Source organism: Dermacentor variabilis, chromosome 4, assembly GCF_050947875.1.
Source record: "Dermacentor variabilis isolate Ectoservices chromosome 4, ASM5094787v1, whole genome shotgun sequence".
Lineage (NCBI taxonomy): Eukaryota > Metazoa > Arthropoda > Arachnida > Ixodida > Ixodidae > Dermacentor > Dermacentor variabilis.
This window is the reverse complement of record NC_134571.1, coordinates 138,172,855-138,196,844: the sequence shown is the minus strand read 5'-3', so window position 1 is coordinate 138,196,844 and position 23,990 is coordinate 138,172,855. Positions and strand designations below refer to the sequence as shown.

Sequence of the window (23,990 nt, the reverse complement as noted above, 5' to 3'; positions counted from 1 at the left end):
AGGAGTGAAGGCGGAGGAGGAGAGTGTCGCTACTTTACGAAGTTTGAGGGGCTTTATTCCCAATGTACGTGTTGCGACATCTGGCGGTGCCCCCGCAAAGTCCGTGCGGGACGCGTGTGTGAGTCAGTTTCATGCAATAATTACTAGCGGGAACGTTGGCGCTAGATTTCCCTCTAAATAGAGCTGATTAAGGCACTCGAACCCATGACCTTGGGTGGCAGTTGAGCCCTCGATCATTGGAATTAAGAGGGATGGCTAAGCGAAGTGCACTAAGCGAATTAAGGGAGATGTGTGCGTCGTGTGTACGCCTTTAATTCATCGGCACTTGGGCTTTCCCCTTCAAGTCGTCTTAGGGATAACATAAGAGACCTTGTGAATTTTCATTTATTTTTCATCCTTTTAGTGAAATAAATCTTTAGTCTTGGTTTTCTGTAATTATTGTACGAACATATAGGTATGTACACCTATGAAATATCTAGATATAAGCATATATCTTGATTACACTGTATACTTTGCCTGTCATTGCTTCTGCACTTCTACTCTCCTCCACTCCCGAATTCACTGTGAATTTTAATCCAACCACTTCTGTTGTCTGAGTGATATGTATAGAGAATTAGGGATGTCATTTGATGCACTATCCCGCATTCGTGCCTTCGATGCAGCTTCGTGGACTAGACAAATTTATTTTTGGTATTGTCGTCCGACTGAAAAATGAAAGCAAACCAACGAACAAGCTGTGGGAGCTATTACCTCACACGCCGTTTCCTAATTCTCGCAGGTCAAAAGCGCCAACGTCGTCTCGTCATACATCAAGCGCATCCGCGACGTGCAGCCCGTCATCAACGCTGTGGTCGAGGAGCGGTTTGAGGAAGCGCTCGAAGACGCCAAGGAGGTCGACCGACTGGTGACATCGGGAAAAATGAGCGTCAGCCAAATGAGCAAAGAAAAGCCGTTGTTGGGGCTGCCGTTCACTGTCAAGAACAGCATTGCCGTCAAAGGTTATTTGTGGTTTGCCTGGTACGCTATGCCGGCAACATTCAATCATATAGAGACCTTGTCAAAAGATGGGGGGGGGGGGGTGAGTTATCACCAATCTTTTCTTCATTCGAGGCCAGACGTGCTCGAAAAAACAAATGAAACCTCGGTGGCATCGCTACGTTGAAAGGCTATGCTATCGCCCATGCTAACACCTTCGAAAGCCCACTGGTTCCCCTTTCCACTTCGTGTATGTTCCCAGGCCATCCAGTGGACAAAGGACACAGCGAAAAAAAAAAACAGGGACACGAGAGGGCGACCCACATACAGCCCACTCTCGTGTCCCTGTCTTTCTTGCGCTGTGTCTTTTTTCCAATGTATCACCAACAACCCCAAGCTTCCATGCTAAATCGCATCCAGTGGACAACTCCTAACGATACACACGATCATTGCAAGGCACATCCATCGGGCATTTGGAGACGGGCGTTCAAACGTTTCACTGCAAGAAAATAAATAAGCAAGAAAATGCTCATTGTCGAATAGAACAATACTGATGCTGGTCAGTATTGTTCATCTTCTCAGCTGTATTTCACTTCGAAAGAGGGCGTGCAATGTAGCATTGTACCTGTCTAGCGCCAATTAGTTCACTTGAAATCACTTATTTCAGCGTGTCATCACTGTAGTCTTACCTTAGCTGAAAATTTTGTCTAGCCGGTTCTTTATCACGACCAGAAACTGCGTGTAAAGAGCGGGATTTCGCATGTGAAACACACTAAGGACGTGTTTACGCATTTTGTTTCATACACTGTTCTTGCCTACCTAGTTTGCCAAGACATGCGAGAACGACACATAAACCTGTACTCTTTGCACAGAAACAGAGATGTCAGTTGTCAGTGTTTTATCTGGAAAGTTTAGACATTTATTGCAAAGTGCATAAATATAGAATATTTTTGAGACACATTCATGCCGAACACCAAAGTAAGGCTACAAGTCGTGGCATGTGCACAAAATTGATGACATGTTTGGCACAGCTCATGGTGACTGGAGAAGACCAGTGGAGCTTCGAAACGAGCACTTGTGCGGTTATTTGAAGAACACTCGCAGAAATTAAGCAAAGTATGTGAGTTGAAATCAAGCTGTAGAGTCTGAATCCAACACATACGTATACGCTGTAGCAAGCGCCTGAAACGTGCCTGCCGTATGCAAGATTGGAGACATAAGCAGCCAATGTCGCCGAAACCAGACGTTATGTTCTTGGCTGATTTATTGGCAGTGTTGCAATATTCTTTAGAAGTGTGTCGCTTAATTGATACGGAAAAGTAGCTAAATATTTGCAATATTTTGCTGAGAAGTAGCTGAGATTGTCGCTAAAGCTTCTGAAAGACTATTACTTCAAGTTAGTCATTTCCGAAACATACCGTTTTCAAAGGGAGCTTTAGAATCTATTCGTTATGCTAAATTTCAAACTATAGACAACAGCACTAAGTTATCTTTCATTCGGTTGCTCAGTGTTTCTTTTTGCTGCATTTCCTTTTTCTTTCCTTCCTTTCTTTATTATTTTATTTGTATATTTATTGCATTTTAGTAACCTTTCTTTTTCCACGAGTGCCACTTCCCGCCGTTTTTATAATCTCTTTCATTGAGACGATAGCTCACTGATCTCCAGTGAAGAAGATAATCTCTCCCCCCCCCCCTCCCCGCCTCGTCGTCCAGGCCCCTTCAATGAAAAAGCACACGGCCGGCTAAAATGGCCATGTCACCGGCCGTCTCCATAGCACTCCTTTCTTTTCAATTCTACCCCCTCGCCGCTAGCCCACCTTTGATCGTTGCCTCACCCACTCGGCTTAACCCCTCTCTCCCCTATAGAAGAAGCCAACCCTTAAACTGTGCGGAAGGAAGCATATCTTGCCTTGAAAAAAACTAAGTCAACTTGTCGAAACGTTGGCGGTCCGCTTTTACCTTCTCGTTTTGCTCGTCGTCATGGATTTCAATGTCTCGCCTTACCCGCGTTCTCCCTCAAAACACGCTAGTATGGCGTAAATCATTTATACACACGTCTCACGTTTGTCTAGGCTCCGTGTGAGTGAGGAATAAACAGTGGATTTACCAGCAGTTTGTTGCGGCATCTTACTTTACTATTCTGCTTTTACATAACGGACAATGATGGCTGAAATTCAGCGTTTACCCGGATATTGTTGTGTTCCAAATGCTGCACTATTCGAAAGAACACAAGCCCCATGATTTTGCTAGCAGCTAGCACACAAAGGCACTTACTTGGTTCATATTATCCATCATAATTTTTCCAGCGAAGCTGTCCATGGTTAGAGTTCTGTGTATTTTTCGTGTCCGTCGACAACTCTGTGTGAGCAAAACACATCAGCAGCAGTGATGACTCGTGCCACTTCTTCCCCGCTCGTCGTCGTGGTTGTCTTCCAGAGCTCACTGCAATGCCGGTCATCACGCCAGCGTTCCCATACTGCCCCTCCCTCTGCGAAGGCTCTGACGGCACTGGTCCAGTGCACTAGTCGGTGCGGTGATACTGCACCGACTGGGGCTACGAATGTACCTAACGAATGTGCAGCACGAATGAACGCCGACACTTAAATATAAATGTGGGTGTGTACCTTTGGTCCCGATGACCCCCGATAAAAATAATGAAGTTGTACCTGTGTTCAAAATTCTGTGTCAGCTCTTTGTCGTGTGCTGCACAGCTTCGCTGGCCAAGCACCTCCTTCTTGAATTTTCGGCACTTCTGATGCACAAGGTCGCATGTTCATATGATGATACTTGCGTGACTTTTGTCTGCAGGTCAAATAATACGCTTCCGTCCCTTGGGCTAAGTGAAGGCTCTTCGCATTACTGATTTGTCCAAAACTCATACGTTTGAAAAGCAGCTTGTTCCGGCTCGCCTCAACCAGGCCAGCCACTCCCGTGTTATACGCCTTTGTAGAAATGATCTATCGCATTATGCACATGCTGCGATGTAAATCTTCTAAAATTTTAGAACGTCCACCAATCAAACGTATTAACAATGATTTGATCAAATTCACACGTAGCCTGGACAAACGCGAGATGTATGTTTATGTAAATGATTCACGCCACACTAGCGTATATTATATTGTTTCAAGAAAATCTAACCTTAAGTAAGATTTATGGAAGCATTTTTTTTTTCACATCGCCCCCATCGAAATGCTGCCGCCGCGGCCAGGGTTTCATCCTGCCCCATCGGGAAAAGCGGCGCCATTACCCACCACGGCGGGTAATAGTGCAAACTTAGTGAAAGTGCAGAACACAAAGCGTTAAAGGGAAACTCAAGAGTCTGTCGAATTCAATAAGGCGCTCATATACGGATGCGGGAACCTTACATACCACGGAAGTAAAATTTTGGGCGGGATTTTTCAGTAGGAGCGACGTAATCGTCGGTTGAAATTTCGCTGTTGCTCCGCCTCCCCCCCCCCCCCCCCCCCCCCATCGACCGTCGCGCGCTGCTGCTGACGCTGACGATGCTAGCGGAGACCGGAAACCGTGGCGCAGCGACGTCAGCACTGGTGTTCCGTTCCCTCGCAGTCTCCGCGCCCGCGCCTGAGCGTGCTTGTTTCTGCGTGCGTGCTGTCATAATCTGCTTCACCCGACCCTGCATTCCTTCGTTTGTGTGTATGTAGAGTGGTAGTTGACGTGCGCAGCATCAGTTGAAATGGTGGGCCGATCATGCCGGCGTTCTGTGCAGCCTACGGTTGCACGAACATCAGCGGCCGCGACGATGTTCCGATGTTCCATTACTTCCCGCAAGACAAGAAGCTTTCAGCAAAGTGGGAGGCTGCTGTGAATCGAAATAATTTCAAGCGCTCAAGAACAACAGTGCTGTGCTCTAACCACTTTCGTGACGACGATTACTACCAGAGTTTATCAATAATGCGTGAATGAGTGAGAGTACGACTTGCTCCTAGCAGGCTTTCTAAACGCAGTGCGAAAAGGTCGGGACAACGAACACATAAAGACAGGACGGGAGTGGGCGGACGGATGGTAACTAGTCTTGGAAGACCTTATGAATACACGAACTCATCCAAACCTGGATTTTGATTGACTGCTAGCTCCTTCGTGTTAGCACGCTGAACGGAAGGTGCATGTTTATCTCCCACCCTTGACGCAGGTTTGGTCGCAAACCGCCGTTAATTTTCTATTCGTACGTGTGTTGTGAAGCAGCCTACATCCAGATACCATAACACAGTGCAAGTGTAAAATTTGCATGTGTTTGAAAGCCAGCGCACGCCAGGATGCTGCGCTCTCTCTTCTCTCGCGCACGGAGAGAAACCGGTGCTACAGGTGCTGAAGCTGCAAACTACAGGTGCTGCAAGAGCCAGAAAACTTTTCCCGCATGTAAATCGTCTGTGTAGATTGCCGACCGCTTTGGGGCAGCACACGAATGCCGACGATCGCATCCCTGCTCACGTTCCACGAGGAGGCATGTAGGAACATAACAGTACAGTTGTTTGCCCGGATACGAACTCACCCAATCGCTGAATGCAGCTTTGCAAAAAACATACTCACGAAAGAACATTTCTAACACGAGGAGATACTAACACTTCGCTTTCGTTCCCGTCGAAGCCACTGCTTGCTAACAGCATCTTTTGCTGCTTCGAGAAGCCGGCTCCTCGCAACCGGCTCGTACATGTAGGGAGCAACGTCGAACTCCTCGGAGAAACACAAGCTCTCGAAATTTACCATTAGCGTCTCAGCAAAACCGGGCCAAACCACCTTGCACCGTGCTTCACGTGTAGCGGCAGCGGTCGGTCCGGACGAACACCATTTTTGGCGTCACGAGGCGCCCGACCAATCACAGGCGCAAACGGCACGGCCGAGCTGCCCTGAATCTGCTGCTGCACTTTTCGTCGAAATAAAATCTGTTTGTGCTTTCTTTCGCTCAATTTCCATGCAATATTCGAATTCGGAGGGTTGAAAACCATTAGGTACAACACTTCACTCATTTTTATGGGAAACCCTTCAGCTTCCCTTTAAGAAAGATTCAAATCGGTTTCGTACAGAATTGAAAACAAAAACAACGACAACAACACGCATTCTGTGAGCGCATATCTGTGGCTCTTACAAAGTCAACCATTGCGTCATCGCGGTCACAGAGCCTGCGCGTCATACCGCCGATTTCAGCCGCTCACATAAAGCTTTTAAATAACAGAGCGCGTTCTTGAAGGCTGTTTTCGAAGCAACCTTGAAGTAATTAAAATGAAACCAATTGCTATGCCATATCACTAAAGAACGTCACCGGTCAGTAAATAAAAATAAATTGCTAAAATGGACATGCTGATTATTTCTCAGCATTGTTTACAGTTGTTACGCGGAAAGAAAATGGCATTAAAAATTTCGTTGACAGCGCTAGCTTTTTACTTTACATTTCCTGATCCTATCAAAAAGTGGAAAAACTTTCTTAGTGCTCACATTCTCAAAGTGATGTTAATTCCAATGACGCCACTCTTTACGGACAATGCAACGCAGCGCCCGTGCGATGTCTTTACATGCCCCACGCAGCGTGTTAAAGCTTGTGCAGGCTACCAGAAGTTCTTGCGCATCTGCGTACAGTGCAAGCGCAACATTAATTCTGGCTATCGCTGATAGTGCTTCGCAGTCCGGATGAAACTCCAACCTTTTTATATTTTTTTGCGCACAACTGCTTCCTGTTAGGTAATTGTGTGACAGCGTTATTTGACACGTAGAAATGTCTTCGCCTTGCAGGTTTGCGACAGGACGCGGGCTCCCTTTTCTGGCGCGGACGCCGGGCCGAGGAGGACGCCCCGAGCGTGGCGTTGCTCCGGGCAGCCGGAGCCTTCCCGCTGGCGCTGACCAACGTGCCCGAACTGTGCATGTGGGGTGACTCGCAGAACCTGGTGGACGGCTGCACGCGGAACCCACACGACACGCGCCGAAGCCCCGGTGGAAGCAGCGGTGCGTGCTTCGTTTAGCCTCCGTTCATCCGTCGCAGGAAAACAAAGAGGACTCGATGACGAGTTTTTGGCCGCCACGACGCAGTTCATGAGTGCAGGAATACTTAGAAACGGTCATGCCTTCTCCTTATATGAAATGATAATACGAATATTAAGGGTTGCGTCACGCCCTCAGCGCGAGAACATTGATGTGTCAAGTTAACCGCCAGCGGTGACGTTATCCGGCAATGGTGATGGCACGTGTTTCCGTTCACCAGATCATTCGATGCATGTTAATGACGTTCCCGTTAATTCATCCGTCAGCGATTGTCTGCCATAACCTGATCGTTATGGCAGACATGAAGGTTCGTAAAGATTGCTGCAGCGCAGCGTGAACAGCACATGCTGAAAAAGGAAATGGTTTCTACACAAAATGAGTCAAAATTCATCCTTGTTTGTTCGGCATAATGGAAGTGAAGTGCAAAAAATAAAAAAGAAAACACAAGGACAGGCTAAGGGTACAATACGTGCGCTAACTTCAACAAATTATTTCTTTGAAACATACGAGAGTATACACGAGAGTATATATTCATACACGTGACACTCAAGTGCCATCCAAGCGTGGACTAATTAGCATTTAAAACAAGTAAATCGTGTTTTTTTTGCGGGGGGGGGGGGGTCACAGATATGGAAGGGATGTTGACACACTGAGAAGCAAGAGAATTAAGTTTCGCAGATTCAAATATGAGCCTATTTAGAGCCTTTATTTCTTGTCAGAACGGTGCAACCTTGAAATGCCAGACGACAGCGAAGCGCGCTGCATGCAGTACAATGCTAGCCAACCATCTCGACCGTTTCTTGTTGCTATATTCTCTGAGGCCCTCGTTTAGGCAGCGACCGGTCTGCCCTGCGTAGTAATTGCCGCAAGAGAGATGGATGTGGTACACTACTCTCTCTTTACAGGTAACATATCTAGTTTTGTGCCACTTCTTGCACCCTTGCATATTACTACCACGTGGGTGGCTGATATTGGACAGTCTATAGGTAATTTACAAGGGGCGGTAAGACTACATTCATGCTTGCGCGTTTTTGTACCTTCATCAAGAGGTGTGAAATTTTTCTCTAGGTATGGCACAATGGCAATTTGTTGTCGGACACTAGAAGTGCTCACAGCATTAGCATGCTAATGCGAAAACATTTGCTTTAGCATGCGTTCGCCTTCAGGCACATGGATGTGCATGGGGTAACCTGCAAAGAAGAGGCGGTCAGGTTAACTGTCATTAATGCACTGGCATCAGCATTTCCTTACGGCATTACCAAAGCACAACCTAACAACGGTTCGTTTTGCGAGTTTCGAGTGCGCCGACTTGTAGAGTAGCAATTGGGTGACTAATCAATCAATCAATCAATCAATCAATCAATCAATCAATCAATCAATCAATCGAGGTACATAGCAGTAACAGGTGCGATCGACCAAGAATTAAGACGATATCTAAAAACCTCAGAATCTCAATGTGTGAGTGTCCTTTCCATATCTCTCAAAAATAAAGTATCTTTTAAATGTTGATTAGTCCACGCATGACATTTAAGCTGCTTCAGTGTCACTTGTGTGTTTATGTATACTCGCGCCCTGTTCGAAGTAAATCATTTGTTGACGTTAGTACATGTCCTCACCCATTCGTCTGTGTTTTTTTGTGCTTGACTTGCAGTACACAGAAGCATTTAATGTAATTTTATCCACGACACCCTTTTCCATGAACGGACCTTGTCGTCACCAACGCGCTCAGATTCTCTTCCCATTGTTACGTTTATGGCAACAGAGTGAAATATTAAATGCGCTTCTGATACTCTGTCCTATAACGGGTATACCGTAAAAATGGAGATGGATTTGTAGATCGCGTAAAACAGCAGTTGAATGGTGTCTTCTCGTCTTATATAGTTGTCTTCGGCACACGTACAATTTTCGTCTGGTCACTATGAGAAAAGAAAAAAAAGGCTCAGAAGGTGTTACCATTTCTGTCCTCTTTTTAATTGTACGCACTTGATGTGATCAGAGGACTCCCGCCATAATTCATATACTGTTAATATTTGTTAACAGTCATACCACTCATCGGTTCGAATCAGGTTTTCCATTCATAAAGAATTCTGGGAACATTTACGGACGGCCATGCTACAGCCTATGGGACTTTCCCATATGCTCTATTTATATGTCTTAGGAACCTACGCGCTTCGTAGCACGCTACTGGAATTTCACCAGAAGGCCCCAGTAGGTCTCTAGCAATTTTTTATAATTAATTTGCTTCATGAGGTATAATTTTTTCGTCCTTTTCTCATTCAGTTACGGCAGGGTGCACTGAGAAATGGTGCGACGTGTACATGTCCTGTAGAGTTACTGTACAGGCTCCGTATACAGTAACTCCAATGTACCGAAATCCTGGGTGCTGTTACGATCGGCCTGCGCGGGCTGGCGATCTTCTGAGAAGCGACCCCTGAACCCTCCCCAGCACGCTGCGACGACTCGCTTTGTAAAAGCACACCGTGAACAGCCCGACGGCGCCGGCATGTCTAGCCACGTTCAGCGGGCCGAGTGTTGTTAGTTGATTCGCTGCCGTCTTCACGGTTTGCTTGGAGCGGGGGAAGTCCTGGAAGCTGATGTTTTCGCGCTGCTTTCCCACGGGCCCCGGAGGTCGTCACAATCAATGGACAGACGCGGCGGCTACTGACTGCGGGGTCAGCTCTGGGATCAAGGAGCGCCTGCTCGGGTCGAGACCCCTGTCTTCAAGAACCCTCTCACCTTGGTGTGTTCAGTGAAACGAAAGTGCGGGAGTGAGTGCGTGAGCCCTCCCTCAAAGGCGGGTTGACAGCAATGACTTTGGACGCTCCCATTGGTCGAAGGTTGAACGGTAGTTTTCCCTCACCTAGGGATCTATGGAGGACACAGTGTTTTTGAGCAGCCGTTGTCGGCTCTTCAGTGTGCATTCTTTTAGTCATGCTAAACTGATGAAATGTAACGTTCTCCACCTTTCGCGTAGATATTGCAAATAAATCCCATATTCCTCGTTCTCGACGAGAACAAGTCCCTCCCTTCAACAACGTCCTCAGCGTGGATGAGTCGGACGACGGCATCGGTCAGCTACGACTTATTTCATGCCCAACCCCAACTCTTACAGCGCATACCCTGTCACACATTGTGTTGGGATGTTCTGGGTCCGAGCGATCTAAAAGGTTCCGCGCTGGTTACGTGCCTGGTGCCGGTCGAAAGACAGGTCTTGCACGACGTCCGAGCGATGAGAAAATAAAGTTTTGTGTACAAATTTACATGATGATGGTTTGCAAGAATGGCTCCATGATTCTCGGAGTGCATTACATGCGAAAGTCTTTACATGTCCGAGCACTCCCCACACAACACTCAAGCTCCGCTATTTAAGCACTTGATTTCCATCTTTCGCTCGACTTGGGAATTGAATGTCCTTCTATCGGCCAATAGATTGTCGCAGAGTCGACAAAATCCCCGCCTATGGCGTCGCACCGCACCGCCGGACTCCACCTCTGGTGTCCAATCTTCGACTGGCCCTCGATTCAATAAAGAGGCAATTTCAGATGAAACTGGGTTCGGCACTCTTCCACGGAAGTTGTCAGCGTTGAGTCATTGCAGCAATTAGTAGGCTCTCTGTAAGGGCCAGCTTGTACTGATTTTCGTCTTGACTGCCGCCACCGCATCCAAAGAATGTGACGGTTGTTTCCACCTTAAAGACAGGTTCTCTGTCTTCCTGTCATAGTCTGCGCACGGCCCCATCGTTGCACAGGGGGGCGATGGTGCTTTAATTATAATGAAATTACTGGGTTTTACTTGCCAAAACCACGATCTGATTATGAGGAACGCCGTAGTGGGGGACTCCGGAAATTTGGACCACCTGGGGTTCTTTAACGTACACTTAAATCTAAGTACACCGGTGTTTCGCATTTCACCCCCATCGAAATGTGGCCACCGTGGCCGGGATTGCGCTGCTGCTTCGAGTGAAGCACACAGACTGGCGTTGCCGTTTTGATACGCACATGGCTGAGTACCCACTGCAGTTTGGGGTTTCAGAACTCTTCTCGTTCGTCAGCTCTGGGTTGTCACACCAGCTGTGACGATCCAGGTGTCAGCTCTGGGTCGCGGCACACAGTCGCTGTCAATCATCATGAGTTGGCAGTGGTTTCGTCGCCAGCACTTTGGCGTCGAAAAAACTACGATGCGAGGATGGCATTCCGTAGCTGCAAGCTCGCTGGTGGAGCACCTTTTGTCCAGAAGAACCGCCAGTCACAATAACACCCAGGGACATCAGTATACGTTAAGGAGGTTCCTTCAAAAGCGGCATATAAGCAATGGCACATGCCGAGTAGCATAACTGGCATGAGACAGAACTGGGTTCACAGGAACGAGCCCTGACATTTGGCCGCTTAACCAAGGAAGGTCAACCTGAGGCATGCGTGCCACCGATAGCCTGTCCCCCTGTGGAAGCTAGTAAACTGGCGTGAAACGAGGAAGCTGTCGGGATTTATATATCTCGTTCTTCCATTTTTGCATAATCCATCTAACTCAAAGTGCTGCTAATCAGGAGTTAAAAGGCTTCCAATTGCTGATATTCCAGGCTTGCTCGTTTATGACGCCGCTGTGTTCCCCCCTATTGCCCAAACACCCTCTGCAAAGCAAACGGGCCCACTGCGCGTAGGGTGTGAGCACGATTGCAGTTATTTTGTAAGGGCCTTACTAGCTGTAGCCTACGTTAAGCATGTAAGCATTTTAATGCTTAAAAGCGTAAGTTGTCTGCTTGGTTACGTCATTTCTCTACCACATATAGCCCCCATGCACCCTCTGAAGCATGCACACAGATGACGTTTCATTCACCCAACTGCGGCTGCGTCCCTGATACACGGCCTACCAGATTTACAAAAACATTTTTTCCTTCCTCCGCAGGTGGAGAGGGAAGCCTCCTGGCTGCAGCTGGCTCACTGATTGGCCTAGGCACAGACATCGCTGGAAGCGTGCGAGTACCAGCCGCCTACTGCGGGGTTTTCGGCCACAAGCCAACAGCCGGTGAAAACTATACATCGAGCTTTCCGAATTTATGAACTCAGTAATCTCTTTTCTTCGGCCCACCATGATAGTAAATTGACTATGACACCGTCTTCATGAGCGCAAAGTGGTATTATATTAAATTCCAAACCTCACCTACGACATTTTGACGGCGCCCGTGGGCAAGAACGCCGGTGTGTAGAGGTTTCGGCAAACGTTTGTGGCACAAGAAGGTTTGAATTAAAATGACTCTGAAAACGAATACATATTTCGTTAGTGAAGGGGTTGATTATTAGCATCATAACATACCATAAATCTACAACTTCTTCACCCTTTCCCTCCCCCTTGCAAATTACTTAATGCTTTCTTGTGCTCGCAATTCAGCCCTGAGCTTCCTCCAATCACGCTTTCGCTGTTAGAGGCAATACTTTGTACTTGCCAAAATTGGGGTTAGATGGAGGCGATGATGGCGCTACCGTTGTTATGCTGACCTCGGGTCTTTCTCACGTTAACCTCAGGAGCGGTGCCCAACACTGGCCTGCTGCCAGATGTTGGAGAAAATCTGGAGGAGTTCAACTGCGTGGGTCCCATGGCCAGGTTCGCGGAGGATTTGCCGCTGATGCTCAACGTTCTGGCAGGAAGTGCGACCAGCGGGCTTAGACTAAATGAACAGGTGTGTACGATTCTATGGGGTGCTGTTGTAGAGCGAGTGAACGAGTCACAGTTATTGAGCACATAATGGACACAACGGTGAGCAATGCGAACAATACACAGCCTCATTTCGTGGAAGAAATACACGCAGTTGTCAGTGTGTTAGGGTATACAAATATTTTTTCTAGAGTTTACTATGAAACAAGCCAGCTACTTCAAAGCAATGAAAGAGCGCTGATCGAACATGCAGACAAGTGGAGAAAAATTTTTGTGCTTTAATTCGTTGTTATTCTTTACGGGATGAACGCCGAACGCAAATGAGCCAAGGTTTTGTATAGAAAAAGAAACATACTTACCCGATCAGTAACTCTTCAAAACTACTATGAGCAAGAAGATAATGTAATTTGCTGTTTTTTTTTTCAGCAAGGTAATTTCTGTATAACTCCGGCTGTCTACTAGAAGCTTTAGAAAAGTGCTGATCGAACGCAAATATTTATGTAGAGGGGACAAAAAAAAAGAAAGAAGATAAAATTCCATATCGAAAAAAAAAATTGGCAGAGGGTTAGCTTGGCTAAGCCTAGTGGATTGCGAAAGCAATCTTCTGTTCAGGTCGTAGAGTTCCATACTGCTCATCGAACGTGTAGATGCAGTCTCGTCGCCATTTAAAGCATCCATAAGGCTTGCTGTCGAACGATCAGGTGTCGCCAAAGTCGCGTCAGCATTGAGAGTATGCATGATACTTGTAGATGCACCCAGATCAAGAGATGTTGAGCGCATTCGCCTGGCTACATAATGTGCACGCCGTTTAGCTAAACGTTGTCCCCGCTCTTCATCCGCTTCTTCCGCACGCCGCCGCTTCTTAGCTGCAGCACATCGTTGCGGCTTTACCTTATACACATCATCCGACATACCGAGGAGGATTCGCTGGGACGATCGCGACGAGCCGAGTTGGGGCCCCGCTTTTCCCACAGCTGGTATGACGTCACACATACGTCACGCTAAAGGTCAATGGTGGATTCTCCGGGACGACGGCCTTGAGCGGAAACCTCAAGCAGTATTGCTTTCGCAATAAATGTTTATGAATGATCCCCGAAAAATGCTTTATTTCATAAGTAGAGGAACGAGTACGATATTAGCGTAGCTAGCTTTCTTTTCCTCCCGGCAACTAATTTATCCCAATATATCGATTAAGTCAACCTAAAGAAGCAGCCTTCAAGATGCAAATCTTGAGGCACGGTGAAAAAGTTCAGCCCCATGATTTCAAGACAATGAGAACATGAATGCGGAGAACTTGCTAAATCAATCGCAGTTCATTTCTATCCATTTCCTCGTGAATACTGATAAGATTGACGCGAGTTGCTTTTATATAGGAATGCACTATTGCTTCACCGGGGCGCCGTCCTTAATAAAAGATAGATCGCTGCACTGCAGAAATGCAAACAATATTTTTTTTCTCTTCAGGTAAATCTGAAGACGCTGAAGCTGTATTACATGGATACAGAAGAAAGCTTTTACATCAGCCGTGTGACCTCTGAGGCTCGCCAAGCAGTTAGACGGGTCAGTGCTTTCATAAACTCTGCACCCTGTCACTTTGAACATGTCATTAGAAAGAAAATGACAAAGGTGTTCTGTTTCTATGGGCATATGCCACGAGATCGAGCGGAATCGCCCCCTGGCGGACATTCATTGAAGCACACATAGTGTGGCTGGTGTTTTGCGATGTCCGCGAGGAACTACGTGTTTACGTCTGTGCGTAACGCGTGGATATCGCCTAAAAACTGCTTTTACGTGCTAATAGCCCCCGCCCCCCTTCCTGATTCTTCGACACACCTTGAGACTACCAATTGAGCGTGAGAAGCTCTTACCTGCTCATTCGGAAAACTGAGAAACTGAAGTGGTTCTGAACGGAATCTCGAAAAATTCTAGGCAACTTAAAAAAGTTCCCCGCATCTAAAAAACGAATTTATCAGGAAACGACTACCTTAATCAAGCACCGTAATTCATTGCCAAACAACCCATGCAGGCCACGCCCAGTTGTCGAGAACTCTACGAGGAGTGTGAGGAATGTTTGCGCATCGCGTTGTATATATTTGCTCAGTGAATCCGCAAACTTCATTGACATGTGCAGTTTAATGAGAACGCCGCCTCAACCAAGTAAAAAATTACGGTAGAGCTCATCTCGAGCTGAATATCGAGGTGAATGCGATTAGCATGGAAGCAACGCAGCGACAGGGACAACCTATTGCCACTACCGAAGCACGTCATCTATGCGGGGTGTATGCGGGGTGTATCTATATCACTCGCACTTCCCTATGGACACGCTGCATGGGAAATTTAGCGGCCACGCCACGACGTTCGTGGGTAGCTTCTATGTAAATATATATTCAGACAAAATTGTCTGGTTGCTCATGGTGTGGGATTGATTCGTCTTAGCACCAGATAAACTTTAGGGAATGTTTCTGTGTCCTTGAAGAGTGGCACATACCCAGTGACTCATGTAGGTGCCAATGACTCATTGATAAGCGGCACATACCTACTGTTACATATCCAGTGACCCACGTCGGCGTCAATGACTCATAGATAAGTAGTACATACCTAGTGTTACATATCCAGTGACCCACGTTGGCGTCAATGACTCATTGATAAGCTGCACATACCAAGAGTCACATATCCAGTCACCCACGTCGGCGTCAATGACTCATAGATAAGTAGTACATACCTAGTGTTATATATCTAGTGACCCACGTTGGCGTCAATGGCTCATTGATAAGCGGCACATGCCTACTGTTACATATCCAGTGACCCACGTCGGCGTCAATGACTCACAGATAAGTAGTACATTCCTAGTGTCACATATCCAGTGACCCACGTTGGCGTCAATGACTCATTGATACTTCAAAGTGTTGTTTTCACTGGCTTTACTCAACGAAGAATAACAAAAAACATAGACGTTTCGCCACCTATGCGGGTGGCCTCGTCAGTACATAAATGGCAACAAATGAGAAATACATCCTATTTATCTGTACTGTACTGACGATGCCACCCGCATAGGTGGCGAAACGTCTATGTTTTTTGTTATGATAAATAGGATGTATTTCTCATTTGTTGCCATTTATGTACTGACGATGCCACCCGCATAGGTGGCGAAACGTCTATGTTTTTTGTTATCCTTTGTTGAGTAAACCCAGTGAAAACAACACTTTGAAGCATGAGTTCCCCTGGCTTTTGGAACATTTTCTCACGACTCATTGATAAGCTGCACATACCAAGAGTCACATATCCAGTCACCCACGTCGGCGTCAATGACTCATTGATAAGCGGCACATACCTAGTGGCACACATCCGAACCATGCCCAGGGACATACGTTCGTGTCAGATGGGCTCATGGAAGAGTGGCACATAACCAGTGACTACAGTTCTTTTCGAACCCGGTGCTGGCAAACGTTTGCTCAATCTTTTGAATACACGCGTACCTATCTGCTTTGTTCGCTGGTACTGCTAGCAGAACCATGAGGATTAGCGGAGAAGCTTTCATATGTTCCCCACGGCAGCTTCAGATCGAGGCGCGTGGCGATTTAGGCGGCCGTGACTTTGTCTTGCCGATGGTATCAAGGCGCTAACCCGCGAGAGAGTATTTCAGTTACCCCAGCCGCTTCCGCAGCAACGAAAACAACTAGCGCCATTTTTAATGTAGGTGCGACAATACCTCCCCTCTCTCACAACGCTCTTGAGGGTCTCCCCTCTCTCGCTACTTTCGTTTAGGCACTTTCTGTCTAGGCTTTCGAATTTTTTCGGGTACTGCGGAGAGCAACGGCACAAGTGGCGGCAATCTCTCAGCGACTTGCATGACTTCATTCGATTACCTCGGAAACTCGCACGTTTTGGCGATTATTTTGTGCTGACACGCTCACCGCAGGTAGGACAGTGACTCTCGTATTCTTCAAATATCTTTTTACGTTGGCGCCGTTGATGAGGTGTCAGCTGCCTCGGTGATGTGAGCGATTTTCTGCCGCCGCTCCCAACCAGAACCACCTTGACTAGGAGTAGACCTCCGCGCTCACCCGCAACTATCCTCTGACGTCACCCCCCTCTGCCCTAGCTGTTCCACTGGGCGTGGTGTCACCCTTGAGCATCAGATGGCGCTAGGTTCTAGGTGCTCTAGGTGCATTTTGGGAGAGCTTCAGAATGGCTTCAGAATAGGTAGGCGCTTGGATGATAACTTGTTTGTTCTTACTCAGTGTATTGAAATATCAAAAGCAGAAAGCAGACCCCTGTATGTGGCCTTTTTAGACATTACAGGAGCCTACGACAACGTAGGCCGCAACATTTTGTGGGATATTCTGGAAGGGGAAGGCTTAGGTAGCGATTGTCTACAGCTTTTGAGAGAGGTTTACCTAGAAAATACCGTTCGCGTTGAATGGGAAGGGTTGAGGAGCGAGGAGAAAGTTCATATCAACAAGGGACTGAGGCAGGGGTGCTGCCCTTTATCCCCGCTGTTGTTTATAATGTACATGGTGAGGATGGAGAGGGCGCTAGAAGGAAGTAATATCGGGTTTAGTCTCTTGTACAAACAGGCGAGTACAGTAGTAGAACAGCAACTCCCAGGTTTATTTTATGCAGACGACATTGTGTTGCTAGCTAACAAGCAAACTGATTTGCAACGTCTGGCTAATATCTGTGGACAGGAAGGCAACAATTTAAGTTTGAAATTTAGTGTTAGAAAATCAGGTGTTATGGCATTCAGTAAAACAGTGAACAGACGGTGGAGATAGAGGGCCAAGAAATACCTCGGGTAACAGAATGTAAATACCTTGGTATATGGATAAGCGAAGGCAATAGATATATGTACACAGGAAAAAACCATAACAGTAAAGGGGAAGAGAAATTCAGCCATAATGAAGCACAGAGTGCTATGGGGATACAATAGGTACGAGGTCCTCCGAGGTATGTGGAAAGGTGCAACGGTTCCAGGACTTACTTTCAGAAATGCGGTTGTTTGCTTTAAATCAGAGGCACAATCAGGACTCGACGGGAACCAAAGGTCAGTGGATCGTCTCGCATTGGGCGCTCACGGGGAGACTACAAATGAAGCTGTGCAGGGTGATATGGGCTGGACTAGTTTTGAAGTAAGGGAAGCTCACAGTGGAGGAAAAGAACTAGGAAGCTTACCAGCAAGTATGCGACCTGTAGGGTGGGCAACACAACAACAAAGACGGTCAAGCTGAAAGTCAGAAAGGCTGAAATAATCTCATGGGTGGCGGCAATGGAAAGGAAACCTGCCATGAGTAATTACTGAAGAGGAAAAGACGAAATCAGGAAAGAAACAATTTATGATAACTCAAAGGGAACCTCATTACTTTTCGAAGCGAGATCGCGATGCCTTAGAATACGCACCTATAAAGCGAGATATAAGAATGAAGAAGCATGTGCTTGCTGCGGTAAAGCTAGGGAAACTGTGGAGCATGTTCTATTAGAATGTGAAGGCGTCTACCCAGCGCTTGATTTAGGCACCACTGGTCTCCTTGAAGCCCTTGGGTTCAGCGGGAGCAGTGGTAACGCAGACATGTCCGCAATAGACATTAGTAAGAGGCGATTGGAGGATTGGTAGAAGAAATGTAGGGAAACGACAAAAGACGGAGACGTACAAAAGCACAGTTCGCGATTGGGGATCAGAAAATTTGGGCGTGATAGTTCATAGTGTTTTTTTTCTTTTTTCATTGTGTAACCTAGGTAGGACATTAGGAAGTATAATAGCAAGAGCTTGGTGGCGCAACCCAGCGTCCCGGTCCAAAGGGGACGCTCATAACATCCATCCATTCATCCATACGCGACACACGTGACGTGCATATCCTGCGCCGTCGAGACACCGCAGGATGACGTCGCTGCATGTGGTTCGCTTTTTTGCATTTCCTCTGTGTACACGTACGGTCTGTTCAATGTCATGGGCCGATGTTGTGTGCGGAACTGTAGAGGAAACTACCATAACGTGCCAAAGGGCAGGCTGTTTGGGTTCCCAAGTGATCCCGAACGAAGGAAAAAATGGCAGCGGGCAGTGCGACGGGACGATGTCGAGTTTGGAAAACTGAAAGATCCACTGGTAAGTGTTGTCTCGCTTTTCAATTCGTGCAGTGATGATTTGTATAAACAATGTACAATGAAAGTGTATTAGTGCTAACTACGATATTCCATCGTTATATAGATACGTTTTCACGTGATCATTTATTTGCACGTCTAAACCGCGTGGACTCGCGTGCGTTTGCGATGGTGTGTGTATATTCATTCGTTGAATCGCTCATGGGTCAGTAAAATGCGCTTTTCACAGATCTCGCGCTTAGATCTGTAGGCGTATGTCACAGTTTTGCAGGCGTCAAGGCGTGTTCATAATACGACGGCGCTGGCTGTTTCGCAGGTTTGTGAACGGCATTTCAAGCCCGAGCAGCTACGTACAACATCAAAATACACGCAATGCGACGGACGGACCATCGAGGTTCAAATGAAGCTCACGCAGCTTACGCCTGATGCTATTCCAACGATCTTTCCCGACTGCCTGCAATATATTTCGGATTCTCGCCAGTCGAGTGAACACCCTGATGCAAAGCGAACACGTGTGGAGAACGAACAGCTTCAAAGGGCCTTAAATCAGTCAGCTTTAGCGCATGAAAATGAGGAACGAGAAAACAAAGTTAACAGCCTCCAAGACATCAGTTCACGCCTGCACAAGCTAGGAGAGAAAGGTTTTGGACAGCGGTACCTTGCGACAGCTGCATGATCTTTGCTCACATCAAAGGGACAACAGATGCCCCCGATATTTTGGTGTCAGTGACTGTGTCGTCGGATATGTCTGTGCGTGTGTTTTGGAGAGGTGCTCACCTTACATCTGACAAGTGTATTGAGATTCCGGATCATATCCACGATGTCCACGTGCTTGTTCAGCTCTTCGCTAATGTCGAGGACCACTGCACTAAAGGATATCCACAGCAAGTGGACAAAGGAAAGGCTGCACTGAAATTGGTGATCTCACTTCTTGATGACATTTCAAGTGGAGACCTTCTTGAGGACGAAAAGGTGGGCGCTGTGATGTCCCTCAAAGAACAGTGTCATCTCATCATGAGGAATAATGCTGCTTGGTACTCTGCGGAACTTTTGGTGTTGTGCAGCCTTTTGTACACTATTTCACCGCATGGCTGCAAGTTTTTGAAGAGAAGTGGAAAGTTAGTGTTGCCTACAATCAAGCGTGTCTGTGGCGCACACAATGTTAGTCTTTTAAAGCAGCAAAATGAAGAGGGCTTCCTAAGATATATGAAAAGGAGATCAAGTCTGCTGAAAGCTCATGAAAGAAATGCAACATTAATGGCAGATGAAATACACTTACAGCAGTTCTTTGAATACAAGGGTGGCAGAATCACAGGGGCTGCAGAAAACTGTTCTGAACCTGCTAAAAGAGCGCATGTATTTATGGTGCAGTCTCTCCTGTCACCGTTCAAAGATGTTGCACACATAATTCCAGTATCAAGAATTACTGCAGAGGAACTACATGAAACTGTAAAAAAGTAGTCTTGAGACTTGAAGAAGCGAACCTTCATATCGTTGCAGTCATCACAGGCAATAATTCCATGAACCGGAAAGTAATGGCTATGTTCAGTGAGGCCCAGAAGCTCGAAATTGTTTACCCCCATCCAGCTAATCCGCAGCAGCCACTCTTTCATATTGTTGACTCTGTTAATTTGCTGAAATGTATCAGAAACAATGGCTAAACCAAAATATCCTTACAAATGTCTATATTACCCACCTTTCCCTTGTGGAACCACAGAAAGTAAGAACATGGAGGGTGCTTCATTCACATCACTCAGAAAGCTTCATAAGGCTGAACAAACTAATAATGTGAAAGTGGCTTTTGGGCTAACGTATAAAGCATTAAATCCTACAAATATTGAATGGCAGAACGTAAAACTTGCTCTGCAAATTTTTAACTCTGTTGTTTCATCGTCTTTGAGGATAAGAGACGAAACCCTGCATCTGGCGCTTGCAGATGGTACTGCAGATAGCATTGACCTAAATGTGCGATAGTGGAGCATCGTCCACGTCAAGACTCCCCCTAAGGGACACAAAATGAGAGATGTGTGGCAAGAGCCGGTACGTGAAATCAATGGTGAGCAGCTGCAGTTTTTCGACACGTTTGTTACCTGGCTCGATGACTGGAAAGGTAGGTGTGCATACAGATGCGTTGACAAACGAGACCCACTCAGCTCTCTGGCTTTCCGCATACGCCTTGATCGAGGTGTCAAGATATTGTTTAGAGGAGCTCGGTTTTACGTACGTTCTCCTTGGAAAATTTCAAACTGATCCCCTCGAAGCTCGGTTTGGAAAGTACCGGAAACTGTATGGGTCCCATTACAATGTGTCGATCACACAGGTATTTGAAGCTGAGGCAAAAAACCGCCTCCAGAACACACTGATCTAGCCAGATATGCCAGCATCCACTGACTTGCAAAGAGACGTGTGCTGAAATGCTGATTGACAAATGTAACATAGAGCTAAGAAGCTGTGACCTAAAGAAGCCCCGGGAAGACATGGAGGCATTGGTGTATATCGCTGGCTACTGTGCCTATGCTGCTTTGAAGCACCAGCCTTGCAATGACTGCTGTGATTTATTCACAATTACTGAGAGAGAGCTTGAACGCAGTGAGCATGTGCTGATTGGTAATATGAGGAGAGGCGGCTTGAAATTTCCACGGTCATGTGTCGTTCATGTGGTGCTGTGCACCAAGATTGTGCTAGAACATATTACAGGCAAAGAATATGAGAATACGTTTCATGCAGAGAGTAATCAGAGAGCTGCACTTCTAAGTGCGATGAAGTATTTGCTCTGTGACAGTGAAGACTGACACTTGTGCAAGTTGTCATAGTCAAGAGTCAATGTTAAAGAACATCCTTAATCCAGCAGTAAACACTCTGCTGAAGAATTACGCAGCCTTCAAGAACGACAAGATGAACAAAGAAAAGAATACTGGGAAAAAGAGAAAGTTGATTACCCTCAAGTGAAAACGATGTCTGCTGTTTTCGCGAATGTGTATGCTACAATACATACAATATATGAACTGTGTGTTATGTTGTCTTGACTTCTCTGGAAATTTATAAAATTATTCAGCATTGTGAAGTTAACAGATTTTTCGTATTAAGTTAGTGAGGTTGATGTATGTCCTATTTTATTGATGTGAGTGTTGTGTGTTCGAATGTCCTTCTGTGATAGTGGAAACCAATGGCAAATAAAATGTGCGATATGAGTTGTACGGCTGCCTGTGACAAACTGAAAAAAGAAAGATGTTTTTCCGGTGCATTGACTTTCTAGAACGAAATTCTGTAGTTCATTTTGTTTTATGGGGGCCATTGTCAACTTTGCTCCAAATGCCGCAGTTGACGTGGAAAGAACTTGTCTTAGTTCCTCAAATCATGTCAGTGCTAAATTTATACTGGTTGCAAATAAATTCCGGAGGTATACCATCGAACATGCTGCAGTATTGAGATTTTTATTTCTTTCGATGGCACCTCAAGCGGAGGCGCACGGGCTGAGTGTGGTGACGTCACGGGAGGAGTGCCGAGGCCTTCTCCTAGTCTAGGTGGTTATGTCCCAACGCACGTGAAAAGAAGGCAAGGCGATATCCTCTCGCACCGGACGGCGTCGTTCCAAGATAGACGTCTTCGTCTCAGCGTTTGGCGACGCAGCTGCTTGATTACGTGAGTTGAGGTGGCGGCAGTACATCGTGTGAGACACTGAAATGACCCCAAGCCACACGGCTGTGCTACAATTAAACATGTCGCCTCAACTTTCGCCGCGCGCTTCAGCTTGGGACCACTGTGTTGTAGCAAGTGTGATGGTATACCCTTGTTTTGAAAACGTTATACAAAGTGTACCCGAACTATGTGCCTCTCTTACAGTCTAACTTCTCTTTTATTTCTGTATTAATCAAAATACATGACATTATTTTTATATCCTTTCTTGTCTCTGTACTCTACGCAGGTGACCCAATACCTTAGGGGGGCGCATGGGCTCGAAGCGCATCGGCTGCATCTGCCCGAGATGCGATTTGGCATGTTTATGTGGTTCAACGTGGTTGGCATCAAGGAGCCTCGACCTATGGCCGAGATGTTCCGTCCCGGTGGCTTCAATATCTTAGTCGAACTGTTCCGCCACCTGGTGGGAGCTGGCCGGCACACACTTGCAGCGTTGGCTATCTCCAGCATGGCGCAGCTTTGTCGCTTCCTTTCGAGGCAGAAGGCTGCAGACTGCATCGCCTCCTTCGAAATCGCCCGCGACCGGTTCGAGGAGGCGCTGGGAGACAACGGAGTGCTTGTCCTCCCCGCGGCCACCAGCGCCGCCCCGTTCCAGAATAAGGACTTGCTATTCTTTGATTCGGCGGGCATGACGGCACTGTTTAGCTTGTTCAAGGTGCCCGTCTCAGTGTGCCCCGTAATGCTGTCAGCGGAGAAGTTGCCATTGTGTGTCCAGGTGGTGGCGAAGAAGGGAAACGACAGGCTATGCTTAGCTGTCGCCAGAGAGATCGAGAACCGCTTTGGTAGATTTGATCTTTCATTGAAACCGCAAGGGCGAGTCTGACGGCCCGGCAACTGACACTTTATTATAGTTGGCCCTTCTTTTGAGGGCTTTATGTGTTGGCGAGAATTGCCAGGAAACTGTTTCTTGGCGTGCGCAATCAGAAAGTAGGTGGGTGCCTCAGGTGCAATAGCTTGTACGTGTGAAAATTATTTTGTACATAGTTTACCTGGGGAGTGAAAACATGCACCGTAAAAAGCACGTGACAGTTTCAAAAATTAGGCGTCACGTCCGCGTATAAATATATTTTCTCTTGTATGCTATTTTAAACCGTTAAACAGAAATACTAACATTTCTAGCGGTTTGTTTTGCAGGAAATAATAATAAAAGAAATCGAAGCTGTTCAGGCTTAATTTCTTGCAGGTGTCCCTTGCTTCAAATATCATCTTTACCAATGCATGTCTGGGTTTATGGAGTGCCATAGTGCTAGGCGTACACTCAAGCACAGGCAGTGGGAAGGCCAACAAAATGCCAATTTGCATACGTTATTTGCCCACATAAAGTGCGTGTACATCTACAAGAATGCCAAAAAATAGTCAGAATGCCCAGAATCGGTGATACCTCTGGTTGTGGGGCACCTCTCTTCCTCTTAGAACGCGCCGCGGCACTAACGTAGCAGTAGACCGCGTCCTTTTTCTTTTTTTGACCTCGTCCGTGTACACAAACAGCATCGGTATATAAGTCCAGATGTCTGGGTGGCAGCGAAAGCACCCCAGAAGTGTGTCAGTTACACAACAAGACGCGCCACTCGACTCCAGAA

At 46.6% G+C, this 23,990-nt stretch overlaps 1 protein-coding gene across 1 annotated transcript in view; it reads left to right on the top strand.

Annotated features, from left to right (window-relative positions):
• LOC142578352 (fatty-acid amide hydrolase 2-like) overlaps positions 1-23,583 on the top strand; it is a 35,247-nt gene extending 11,664 nt beyond the window's left edge. Inside the window, exons 2-7 of the mRNA XM_075687748.1 lie at positions 779-998; positions 6,721-6,930; positions 11,869-11,988; positions 12,486-12,640; positions 14,080-14,175; positions 22,637-23,583. Coding sequence (XP_075543863.1) covers positions 779-998; positions 6,721-6,930; positions 11,869-11,988; positions 12,486-12,640; positions 14,080-14,175; positions 22,637-23,233 — 1,398 coding nt within the window. The 3' untranslated portion in view covers positions 23,234-23,583. The remainder of the gene's footprint in view (positions 1-778; positions 999-6,720; positions 6,931-11,868; positions 11,989-12,485; positions 12,641-14,079; positions 14,176-22,636) is intronic.
• The last annotated feature ends 407 nt before the right edge of the window (positions 23,584-23,990 follow it).